General features: G+C 53.8%; 1 protein-coding gene across 3 annotated transcripts in view; it reads right to left on the bottom strand.

The window, feature by feature from the left end:
• Positions 1-3619: 3619 nt before the first annotated feature.
• Positions 3620-12624, bottom strand: part of SH2D6 (SH2 domain containing 6) — a 12682-nt gene continuing 3677 nt past the window's right edge. Inside the window, exons 2-8 of one of the 3 annotated variants that reach the window (XM_028497202.2) lie at positions 7370-7395; positions 6539-6681; positions 5562-5587; positions 5164-5198; positions 4718-4788; positions 4496-4628; positions 3620-3927 (exon numbers count right to left, since the gene is read on the bottom strand). In XM_028497202.2, the coding sequence (XP_028353003.1) occupies positions 3740-3927; positions 4496-4628; positions 4718-4788; positions 5164-5198; positions 5562-5587; positions 6539-6643 (558 nt within the window). In that variant the 5' untranslated portion in view covers positions 6644-6681; positions 7370-7395 and the 3' untranslated portion in view covers positions 3620-3739. The other 2 variants (XM_028497201.1, XM_055089113.1) reach the window with 2 other exon arrangements.

The following is a 12624-nucleotide window of genomic DNA, read 5'->3' as shown; positions in this document are numbered from 1 at the left end:
TATATATATATATACATACATACATACACACATATAGATATGGCCAAATCACTTTGCTGTACACCTGAAACTAACACAATATTGTAAATCAACTATATTTCAATAAAAAAGAAGCTATGGGGACTTCCCTGGTGGCAAAGTGGTTAAGAATCCACCTGCCAATGCAGGGAACACGGGTTCGAGCCCTGGTCCAGGAAGATCCCACATGCCGCGGAGCAACAAAGCCCGTGCGCCACAGCTACTGAGCCCGTGCTCTAGAACCTGTGAGCCACAACTACTGAGCCCGCGTGTCACAACTACTGAAGCCTGCGCGCCTAGAGCCCATGCTCCGCAACAAGAGAAGCCCGCGCACCGCAAAGAAGACCCAATACAGCCAAAAATAAATAAATAAATTTATTAAAAAAAAAAAAAAAAAAGAAGCTATGAAAAGTCACTGGGGTGGCTTAAGGGGGGACCCATTTGGTGTCATGGGAAAAACTGTGCAAAGTAAATCAAAGAAAGAATCCAGGCTTGGAGTCAGGGACGAGAGTCTCCTCCCGACCTCCACTCCCCACCTGACCTTTGTTCCACATTTGGACCATAAGGCAGGGGGCAACTTCCCTCACCAAGGGGACCTGCTGTCAAAGTCAGCAAGATGCTCTAGACACCACCCCGCTGCAAACTCCAAACTGAGTGGGTTTCCCAGTCCAGACTGCCCTTGCCTCAGCTACCTCCTCCTTCCGTTCAGGGCTTTGCATAGGCAAATGCCAGGGCCTGGGTGAGGGAAAGAGCCCCAGGCAGAGGGTGGAATCCATGCCTTCTGGGTGGGGGCACTGGCCTGGGCAGATCAGGGAGAAGGGGATGGAAGGAGGCTGCCTCGCAGCTTTGTGTCACCGCAGCCAGCCCTGTAGCACCGTGCTTCCTGCTGATGGTACAGGCAGATTTGGACAACCTCTTTCTCCATCTTTGGCACAGGACTGTCTTCTGTACAATCATAGCTATTGCCTCGGGATGAATTCCTAGAAATGGAATTACTGGAAACTCACGTTTAAAGGTTCCAATGCCCCATTGTCTGGCAGCACCTGAGCGCCAGTTTTATGGTCCTTCCATAGCACACAGTGATTCTCCATACTTTCCAGATCTCAGCAGCTGATCTGCAGTAAGAACAGGCCATCGTTTTCAGGCCCAACATAGTCTAAACCCACCCTAAGAAAACAAACAGCTCTCTAGAGCAGTGCTCCCCCACTTGCATGATCACAGGAATCAACTGGAGGGCTTGTTAAAAATCTTAGACTCCCAGACCTTCCCTGAGAGCTTAAGAATGGGATGTTCCAGGAGGGAAGCCGGAAATCTATATTACTTTAAACGAGCATCCTAGATCAAGCTTATGATCAGTCAAGTTTGAGAAACGCTGCTCTAAGGGAAACGTCCTGAGAAGATGCGACTCCTAGGACATCTTTAGAATCACACTCAGCCTTTAGCTCATGGGGAACATGGGGGTGGCCAGCAGAGAAGAAACATGACACAGACCCTACCCTCCAGGGGACCCTCCGAGTGATGGAGGAGGCCCCAGGAGACATTCAATCTCTCTGTGCTGCAGTCTCCCCCTGTGTAAGTGGGGGTGGGAACAAGGCACTCCTTGTGGTGGAGGCGCTTCTGCTGACTGAGATGAAACACACAGCACATGTGCGGTAAATATCAGCTCTTCCTGAGTAGGTGGTGCCACGGTCCATGGAGTTGTTGCCAGCAGACAGGGAAGGTGGCCAAGGCTGGCTGGGGTCCCCGGTGTGAGCGATGTGGGAGGCATTGTGAGCAGGAGGGGGTGATTTCTGAGGACCTGATGGAGGACAGGTAAGCAGGCTGTGGCCAGAGGTCTCAGAGGTGAGAGAGTGCAGGTTGCGGAGCAGGGGATGCTGAGGTGTGGTGGCTGGACCCCTAGAGGCTGAAGGTCTGCCATTCCCACTGGCTGTGGAGCACTTCCTGTGTTTGGGGCCACTTCCACCGTATGAATCCTTGCCTCCATTCACAGAAGCCAGATGAGGCCTTCCCAGCCTCCCTTACAGCTGGGGTGCAGGCATTCTGCCAGTCAGATGCCCCCATGCTGGGTTTTGTATCCAAAGCAGGCACCAAGAGGCATCCATCCGGGACTTCCCTGGTGGCGCAGTGGTTAAGAATCGCCTGCCAATGCGGGGGACACGGTTCGATCCCTGGTCCGGGAATATCCCACACGCCTCAGAGCAAATAAGCCCACGCGCCACAACTGCTGAGCCTGCATGCCACAACTACTGAGCTACTGGCACCTCACCCCCCCCCCCGCCCCCCCACCGCTGCCCACAAGGTGGACCTGGAATGATTGAAAGTGCTCCTTTGCCCGGAAGGGGGCGCCCATGAGCACCTCCCCCGTCCTGTGCTCAGACAGCGTGAGCGCCCAAGAGGAGCTCTGGGCAAGGCCCTCCCCAGAAGGACACTGGCTGGCGCCCTGCCAGGGCCTGTGGCAGAAGGGGGAGAGGCTCGGCCCCGGGCCTTTTCCCTGGATTTAGGGATATTTCCTGGCCCTCCCAGCTCACCCATCACCACCATCACCACCACCACCAACTTCCTAGCCAGAATCCTAGAGTGAGGGGCCACTCACCGCCCGGTCTGGTGCACCCAGCTCTGGGAGGAAAAGGAGAGACCCACCAGCCAGCAGCAGCAGGGAGAAAGAAATTCCGTGAAACTTAGGCTGGAAGAGTGGTGGATCCTTGGAACTTCTCTGAGGGGATCCTCAGAGCCAGCTTTGAAGTCCCAGGAGAAAGCCATCCTCACCCCCGATCACCTTACTTCACACCCCCGGGGTGCCCCCCGCCTGACCCAGAGACCTCAGCAGGTGCAGAAGGGGCCCCGGAGTCAGGGACTCTGTGACCTCAGGCAAAGCATTACGTGTCTCGGGGCCTCAGTCTCCTCCCGAACTGCCTGCCTCAGGGGGGGACTGGCAGGTAAAAATGAGGAACAGCTGTGGCGGATGCAGCGACCGGGCAAAGCATGAGATCAATGTAAGGCCAGCTCAACTTCCCCAACCCCCGGCCCCGACCTCGCGGAGCTCAGGATTCCCCTTCTCAGGGTGGGGAGTAGGTGGGCCTCGGAGGGAGAGAGGACATCCCCATTACCTCGCCTCCCAAAGGGCCGGCTCTGCTTTGTGGCCTCCGGCGGGCTCCACGCTGCCTTGGGCTGTGGGCACAATGTGGTGGCGTGAGGGAAAATCGGGTGGGGGGCTATGGAGGGGAGCTGCGGCATCGGGAGGGCAAGGCTGGCCGGGGTGGGAAGCAAAGGGACTATGTATATCTGTGCAGCTTGAAAAACACGACAACACAAGCGTTAATGTGCAAAGGAGGCGACTCCCCTCTTTGCCTCTATTCTGTGGCTCTTTCTTTGTTGTGAATCTCTCCCAGTTTTTCTTTTTATTCCAATATAATATATGATGAAAGTGGTAGCTCTCAAAGCCCACAGACGGGATCCTGGCGGGGATGAGAGCTGGCAGTGTCTGACAGCTGAGTGAGGGACTTCTTCCCTCTGTAGGCAGGGAGGGCTCCACGGGCTTTAGGGTCCGGGAGGGGCAGCGGAGCTCCAACCCCCCCTCACCCCCACCCCCGGCTCCCCTCTCCTGGCTCAGGCGAGAAGGGTGAGTCTTGGGTGATGCTGATGGGGAGGGTGCAAGGACCAGGCCAGGCAGGTGGGAGGAGCGACTGTTAACGGGGCTCTGGCTTCTGACGCAGCTAATTTTTCAGGGGCCTCTTGAATGCAGACGTGGGGGAATCTTGCAAATGAGATGCCTCTTAGATTTACTCACTGGGAAATGGTAGCCTGGGGTGGGGCAGGTGGGGAGGCTGTTCATCATCTCGAGCTGGGGCTGCGGTGGCGGCGGTGGTGGTGGTGGTGGTGACATGGGAGGGCCCAGGGGGCCAGAGTGATCTGGAAAAGACCCCTGAGCATTGTGACCCGGTGGGCTCCTCCCACGTAGGTTCCAGATTTCCTCCTGCCCCCCACCCAGCCTCCTCCCTCCCTCACTCCCCTCTGTGCTCTCTGGCTTCCCGACAGCCCCATCTCCATGGCAACTGGAGGCGGCCAGCTTCCCTGCCCCCACCTGGCCGAGCCTGGGAGCTGTCGGGGTGGGATGCCAGCAGCAGCCGGGGCTCTCCTGGCATCCCTACCCTTGCTCCGAGATGTGCTAGGATCTCAGAGGGGGAACGCCAGGCCCCTGGGACCCTGTCAGGCCTCCTGCTTTCCCACTGTTGCCTTGGTTACACTGCCCCTCCAGGCTCCTCTCCCCTCCCACTCACCCTCCTTCCCTTCTCCCCTCCCTCCCTCCCTCTCTCTCTGCCCAGCCAAGAGGCCTCAGTGACTGCCAGCTGAGGCCTCCCCTCGCTGCCCCAGGCCAGACAGAGGGAGACGAGGCAAGGCCTGGGCCCTCTTCCCTTGTGGGGACCCTCCCGTCCTGCCTGACCACCCAACCTCCCTGCCTCAACTTCCCAGCCCTCACCCAAGTACAAAGAGTCCTCCTCAGTGCCAGGAAGGTGGGCGGGGGCTAGGTGGCGGAGCACAGCCTCACTGGGGGGCAGCTCATATTTATCCTCCTCTTCTTCCTCCTCCTCCTGGGCTTCTGGGAAGGGATGCTGAGCACAGGAAGGATGGAAGAGATGCAGGAGCAGTGGTGGCCGCTGCCTCCCCCCACCCCCCACCCCGGCTCCGCAGCTGAACTTACCCTGCGTCTCCAGGTCCCTGGGGCAGACAGAGGAGATGGGCAGGGGTCCTCTTTTCTCCAAGCAGGGGAGTCTGGATGGGAGACTGGTGAGACTGTCCTCATCTCCTCGTGGCCCAGGCCCTCTCTAGCACAATGACTTACACTCTCTCCAAAATATAATAACCCATCTGCACTCTTACAGTGGCCTCAAAGGAACCATTCATGATGGGCCTTTCCAACACTGCAGCAAGACCAGTGAGGCGTTTTGGAGATAAGGGGGTCTCACAGCCTGTTCCACCTATGCCAGTCCCCTACCCCATGCATCCCTAATTCTGACCCAGACAGGTGGAAGAGCTAGGCCCCAGTGACTTAGCAGCACCGGACTATAATGGGCAGGAGGTGTCCAGAGTCCTCAGGGGAGACTCGACTTGCAGGGGCTCCTACGCATCTGGGGGTTGGTCACTTACCTGCACATCTTGGGGGTGGAAGGTGTGGCCCCAACCTGCAATCAGACTCCAGTCAGCTCTGCCCAAGGGGCCCTGCGTTTGTGTCAGCCAGACCATGCACAACCCTGAGACATTCACATCCATGACGGTATGAATGGCGTCCCCTGGAGTTGTGTGACGGCAGCCTGGGACCAGGGCAGCAGGAGGAAGAGTCTGGGGGCAGAGCTAGTGCCTGTGGGAAGCTGGCAGTGGGGGAGCCCTAGTGTTCCCAGGGGGTGGAGGTACATGAATGGTCTCACTGGGCATGGAAGGCCCAGGCAGAACCAGCACCGCTCTAAGGATGCCTGTGCCCAGGAAAGGGACAGCGAGGTGGAAACAAGAGAGGAGGGCAGAGGAAAGAGAGGAGCCCAAGGACTCACCTGGCCTTGCTCCTGCTGAGCTTGTCCTAGAAGGAGTCAGGGAGGAGAATAAGGGGGTGGTCAGTTCAGGTGGGATGTCTCTCCCTGCCCGGAGTCCTGGGCCCCAGGGGTGGGCAGGTCTGTGCACCCGGGGCTGCCCCAGAACCAAGTCTCACCATGGCCAAGGTAAAGGAGCTATGCCTCCCCAGGGTCCAGGTTCTGCCACAAACGGCCTAGGGACAGGGGCCCTATTGTTCCCATCATTTGCATTGTGCAAGCACCAGGAAGATGGGCCTGCTGTGGCCTCCAGCCCCAGACCAACTTCGTGCATGCCACTCCCAGGGCCCAGCCCTAGCTCCCCCACCGCTGCATGCCACAGCTGCATCTCCTGCCCCCTGCCCCACGGGAGGAAGAGCTCCCTCCTCAATGCCCAGGCCCGCAAGGCTGGACCAAGGGCCCAAAAGCTTCCTGGTCAATGCCGCCTCCTCCCAGAGACTCAGACTCTACTCAGGATCAGCCAGACCAACCCCCTTTCCCAGTTCACAGAAGACAGGGTATTAATGGCAGATCCAATTAAAAACCGGAGACCATCCCTGCAGATGCTTTTCTTAAATCCTTTGGGCCTGCTGTCATTTGCTGGTGAGTGATGATCAATGATCAAGGAGATGGAGGTTAGTGAAAAGCTCAGACATACACACTTATATTTAGTTTGACAGCTTCCTTTCTTGGTGGATGTAGTTATTCATTCAGTAGGTAGTTATTGAACATCCACTATACACCAGGCACTGTTCCAGGTGCCGAAGGTGCTGGAGGAAAGTTAAACAGGCAGGCATTACACATGAATTTCCTCACTGGATTCTCACAATAGCTTTATGATGCAGGTCCTAATTTTATCCCTGCTTTGCAGATGAGGAGAATGAGTGTATTAGTCAGCTCGGGCTGCCATCACAGAGTACCACAGGCTGGGTGGCTTAAACAACAGAAATTTATTTTCTCACTGCTCTGGAGGCTAGAAGTCCAAAATCAAGGTGCTGTCGGGGCTGGTTTCTGGCGAGAGCTCTCTTGCTGGCTTGCAGATGGTCAGCTTCTTGCTGTGTCCTCATATGGCCTTTCTTCTGTGCAGGCAGGGAGAGAGAGAATTCTGGAGAGAGAGAGATTGCCGATCTCTTCTAATAAGGACACCAGTCCTATGGAACCAGGGTCCCACCCTTATGACTTCATTTAACCTTAATTACCTTCCTAAAGGCCCCATCTCCAAATATAGTCACACTGGGGGCTAGGGCTTCAACATATGACTTTGGAGGGAGACACAATTCAGTCCAGAGCACTGAGACTCTGAGAAATGGAGTGACTTTCCCAAGGTCATACAATTAGTAAGTGTTGGAGGTGGAATTCAATCCATGGTTTGCACAACCCACAGCCTGTGCACTAACCACTGAGCATCCTGTACCTCATCTAGGATTGGGTCCTGACCCTCCTTTCCTGTGATGGAATTAGAAACATCAGTAATCCCTGGTGTCCTTAGGGAGCCCATAACTTCCCGGTGCTCTGTTACCCGAGTGAATTTTGGAACTCTGAGAAGTGTTGAGGCAAAAAGAAAGGGTAAGGCCTGGTGTCTGGCTCTGTTTAGACCAGGGAATGAGGGAACACAGAAGAGGATGATGAATATAAGATCCTTCTAGGACACTGTAACTTCCCTGTGGTTATCATTTTGGTGATGTCCTGGCTGTTGGCACAAAGGAAAAATGAAGGCCATGAACTTGCATCTTTGGAGGCCATGGGGCTGGGGGAACTGGGGAGAGAGTCCAGGGTTGGAGCTGGCCACAGACCTCAAAGGCCACATGATTCCTGAGACCTGCAGGCAAAAGGACACTTAGGAAGCTATGAATTCAGCCAGAAAAAAAAAAAAAAAAAGAATGCCATTTACAGCAACGTGGATGGACCCAGAGATTATCATACTAAGTGAAGTAAGTCAGACAGAGAAAGACAAATATCATATAATGTCACTTATATGTGGAATCTAAAAAAGAGTACAAATTGGGAATTCCCTGGTGGCCTAGTGGTTAGGATTCCGGGCTTTCACTGCTGTGGCCTGGGTTCAATCGTGGCATGGCCAAAAACAGAAACAGAAAAAAATCTTTAAATAAATAAATAAAAATTAAAAATAGTACAAATGAACTTATTTACAAAACAGAAACAGAGTCACAGACACAGAAAACAAACTTATGATTACCAAAAGGGAAACAGGGGAGAGGGATAAATTGGGAGTATGGGATTAACATATACACACTACCATATATAAGAGAAACAACAAGGATTTACTGTATAGCACAAGGAACTATATTAAATATCTTGTAATAAACTATAATGGAAAAGAATCCCCAAAAAACTATATATATATATATATATATATATATATATATACATACATACATACACACATATAGATATGGCCAAATCACTTTGCTGTACACCTGAAACTAACACAATATTGTAAATCAACTATATTTCAATAAAAAAGAAGCTATGGGGACTTCCCTGGTGGCAAAGTGGTTAAGAATCCACCTGCCAATGCAGGGAACACGGGTTCGAGCCCTGGTCCAGGAAGATCCCACATGCCGCGGAGCAACAAAGCCCGTGCGCCACAGCTACTGAGCCCGTGCTCTAGAACCTGTGAGCCACAACTACTGAGCCCGCGTGTCACAACTACTGAAGCCTGCGCGCCTAGAGCCCATGCTCCGCAACAAGAGAAGCCCGCGCACCGCAAAGAAGACCCAATACAGCCAAAAATAAATAAATAAATTTATTAAAAAAAAAAAAAAAAGAAGCTATGAAAAGTCACTGGGGTGGCTTAAGGGGGGACCCATTTGGTGTCATGGGAAAAACTGTGCAAAGTAAATCAAAGAAAGAATCCAGGCTTGGAGTCAGGGACGAGAGTCTCCTCCCGACCTCCACTCCCCACCTGACCTTTGTTCCACATTTGGACCATAAGGCAGGGGGCAACTTCCCTCACCAAGGGGACCTGCTGTCAAAGTCAGCAAGATGCTCTAGACACCACCCCGCTGCAAACTCCAAACTGAGTGGGTTTCCCAGTCCAGACTGCCCTTGCCTCAGCTACCTCCTCCTTCCGTTCAGGGCTTTGCATAGGCAAATGCCAGGGCCTGGGTGAGGGAAAGAGCCCCAGGCAGAGGGTGGAATCCATGCCTTCTGGGTGGGGGCACTGGCCTGGGCAGATCAGGGAGAAGGGGATGGAAGGAGGCTGCCTCGCAGCTTTGTGTCACCGCAGCCAGCCCTGTAGCACCGTGCTTCCTGCTGATGGTACAGGCAGATTTGGACAACCTCTTTCTCCATCTTTGGCACAGGACTGTCTTCTGTACAATCATAGCTATTGCCTCGGGATGAATTCCTAGAAATGGAATTACTGGAAACTCACGTTTAAAGGTTCCAATGCCCCATTGTCTGGCAGCACCTGAGCGCCAGTTTTATGGTCCTTCCATAGCACACAGTGATTCTCCATACTTTCCAGATCTCAGCAGCTGATCTGCAGTAAGAACAGGCCATCGTTTTCAGGCCCAACATAGTCTAAACCCACCCTAAGAAAACAAACAGCTCTCTAGAGCAGTGCTCCCCCACTTGCATGATCACAGGAATCAACTGGAGGGCTTGTTAAAAATCTTAGACTCCCAGACCTTCCCTGAGAGCTTAAGAATGGGATGTTCCAGGAGGGAAGCCGGAAATCTATATTACTTTAAACGAGCATCCTAGATCAAGCTTATGATCAGTCAAGTTTGAGAAACGCTGCTCTAAGGGAAACGTCCTGAGAAGATGCGACTCCTAGGACATCTTTAGAATCACACTCAGCCTTTAGCTCATGGGGAACATGGGGGTGGCCAGCAGAGAAGAAACATGACACAGACCCTACCCTCCAGGGGACCCTCCGAGTGATGGAGGAGGCCCCAGGAGACATTCAATCTCTCTGTGCTGCAGTCTCCCCCTGTGTAAGTGGGGGTGGGAACAAGGCACTCCTTGTGGTGGAGGCGCTTCTGCTGACTGAGATGAAACACACAGCACATGTGCGGTAAATATCAGCTCTTCCTGAGTAGGTGGTGCCACGGTCCATGGAGTTGTTGCCAGCAGACAGGGAAGGTGGCCAAGGCTGGCTGGGGTCCCCGGTGTGAGCGATGTGGGAGGCATTGTGAGCAGGAGGGGGTGATTTCTGAGGACCTGATGGAGGACAGGTAAGCAGGCTGTGGCCAGAGGTCTCAGAGGTGAGAGAGTGCAGGTTGCGGAGCAGGGGATGCTGAGGTGTGGTGGCTGGACCCCTAGAGGCTGAAGGTCTGCCATTCCCACTGGCTGTGGAGCACTTCCTGTGTTTGGGGCCACTTCCACCGTATGAATCCTTGCCTCCATTCACAGAAGCCAGATGAGGCCTTCCCAGCCTCCCTTACAGCTGGGGTGCAGGCATTCTGCCAGTCAGATGCCCCCATGCTGGGTTTTGTATCCAAAGCAGGCACCAAGAGGCATCCATCCGGGACTTCCCTGGTGGCGCAGTGGTTAAGAATCGCCTGCCAATGCGGGGGACACGGTTCGATCCCTGGTCCGGGAATATCCCACACGCCTCAGAGCAAATAAGCCCACGCGCCACAACTGCTGAGCCTGCATGCCACAACTACTGAAGCCCACGCGCCTAGAGCCCGTGCTCCACAACAAGGGAAGCTTCTCATTGCGAGAAGCCCGCGCACCGCAACAGAGTGGCCCCCGCTCGCCGCAACTAGAGAAAGCCCGTGCACAGCAACGAAGACCCAAAGCAGCCAAAAATAAAATAAATAAAATAAAACAAATAAATTTATTTTTAGAAAAAGATGAAGAGACTCTGTCTCTTATTAAAAAAAAAAAAAAAAAGAGGCATCCATCCTAGGGAGGAGGTGACAGCTATATCCTGTTTCCAGAGGCCAGGGAGGCTGAGGTCCCAGTGGTACCACCCAGGGCCAGGATCAGTAGTATTGGCCCAGAGGTGCCTCCACTAGGCCAGCTTGGTGGTGGCCTTTGGGACATTGTTCCTGGCTGGTTCTCTGGTTCTCCTGGAGATGTGGCGAGCTACAGAATATTTTTAATAAATTATTTTCCAGCCTAAACTAGCTGAGGTTGGTTTCTCTTACTTTCAGTGAAGAAATCTAATTTAGAGACACAGCACCAGTGGGATCACCACATGGATACCCAGAAGCCCAAACTGTGAGGCCAGGTACAGGTGTCTCATGGGAAAGTGGGACCAGGTAGAAATGAGTATCATAGCTTTACATTTCTATACTCTTGGGCCTTTTATATGACAAGCATTAATTAATTTTATAATTTTAAAAAAATCAGTCAGGGGCTTCCCTGGTGGCGCAGTGGTTGCGCGTCCGCCTGCCGATGCAGGGGAACCGGGTTCGTGCCCCGGTCCGGGAGGATCCCACATGCCGCGGAGCGGCTGGGCCCGTGAGCCATGGCCGCTGAGCCTGCGCGTCCGGAGCCTGTGCTCCGCAACGGGAGAGGCCACAACAGAGGGAGGCCCGCATACCACAAAAAAAAAAAAAAAAAAAAAAAAAAAAAAATCAGTCTGTACAGATTAAAAGATAAAAAGAAGAAGGAAAGAAGAGAAAGGAGGGGTGACCTGGATTTCAACCACGAGGAAGCACCAAGAGAAGGACAGCCTAGGAGAAGGTAGGGCCCTGGGAGTGGGAGTCAGGGCCAAGGGGAGTTCCGGGGTGCGGGGCTGGGGCCACCACAGGACAGCCAGGTCCCCTAAGCCAGGGAAGTAGGGGGAAAAGTGGGGAAAAAAAAAAAAAAAAAAGAAGCATGCTGTTAAGACAAGGATTCTTCTCCGGGGAGAATAGGAATCCATCGGGGCAAATGGCAGGGGTGGGGTAGAAAGAGTGAAGGAGAACTTTCTGACCATGAGTTAGGGCCTCAGAGGATGGGGAGGGGAGAGCAGGTCCTGTGAGGGGTGAGGGAGAATGAATGAGTCCTCAGGCTATTTTGACCTGAGCAAGTAGTCAAGTTAGAGGCCCAAGAAGCTCCTAGGGAGGGGCCTGAGGCCAACCGAACTGTCTGTGATTGGGTTAAAGTTAATGTCGGGGACCATCTTGAAGGAAGGTGGTTGAGAGGAGGGAGAGAAGGGGTCCTCCAGGGCTGAGGAGAGGAGGGCAATGTTGGGGCTGCTTTAGCACAAGCTGGCAGAGGTCCCTTCTCCTCCCCCCGACCGCTGCCCTCCCAGGCCTGCTGACTCAGCTTACTCCGGTGGCAGCTGTGACACGAGACGGAAGGCTGAAGCATGGACGACACACAGACCAGCCTCCAAAGAGGGGTCTCTGGCCCCTGTCCCCCCCTGGTGCACCATCATGGATTGCTGCAGCTTCAGAGGTTTGTGACAGACTCTCCTTCCATTTCTCTGAACGTAGATACAAAACTTGGTGTGTGGTTTGTGTTTTTCTGGGGGGCAGTGCACTAGATTTCTACAGGTTCGCCAAGGGTTAGGGTCGGGGCTGAAGGCTGAGGCTGGTTTTCCCTGGCCTCTAGGGTAAAGTGCACAAGCCGGCACCGCCCTGGTCCCCTCTGCCCCTACTGGGGTGCTCCGTCTCTGTCCCACACACCCTGCCCTTCCCTGTTCGGGAACTTTTGCTCACAACAGATTTGGTCATGATGCAGCTCTGCCTGGAATCCTTGCACGGCCCTCCCCCGCATGGCTCCTTGAATGGAGACAAAGGCTTCTTGTTGCCTGGTAAGATCAGCCCTACCTACCTCTCCAGCCCCAGCCCTTCCATTTTCTCCCCACAGACTCACTCACGCTCACCTTCTCTCTGTGGTTCCACCAAGACTAGGCCCAGGTGGCCCATTCTGCACTCTGTTGACTTAAGGAAATTTCAGGTGGAAGGAATTTAGATATTTATTGTCCTTACAGAATATGACAGAGAGAAAGCACTCTTAAGTATAGCAAAACATGGACATTCCCTGGTGGTCCAGTGGTCAGGACTCTGCACTCTCACTGCTGAGGGCCTGGGTTCAATCCCTGGTTGGGGAACTAAAATCCTACAAGCCATGCGGGGCA

The sequence above is a fragment of the Physeter macrocephalus genome, chromosome 12, assembly GCF_002837175.3.
Source record: "Physeter macrocephalus isolate SW-GA chromosome 12, ASM283717v5, whole genome shotgun sequence".
NCBI lineage: Eukaryota > Metazoa > Chordata > Mammalia > Artiodactyla > Physeteridae > Physeter > Physeter macrocephalus.
This window is presented reverse-complemented; position numbering and strand designations above follow the sequence as displayed.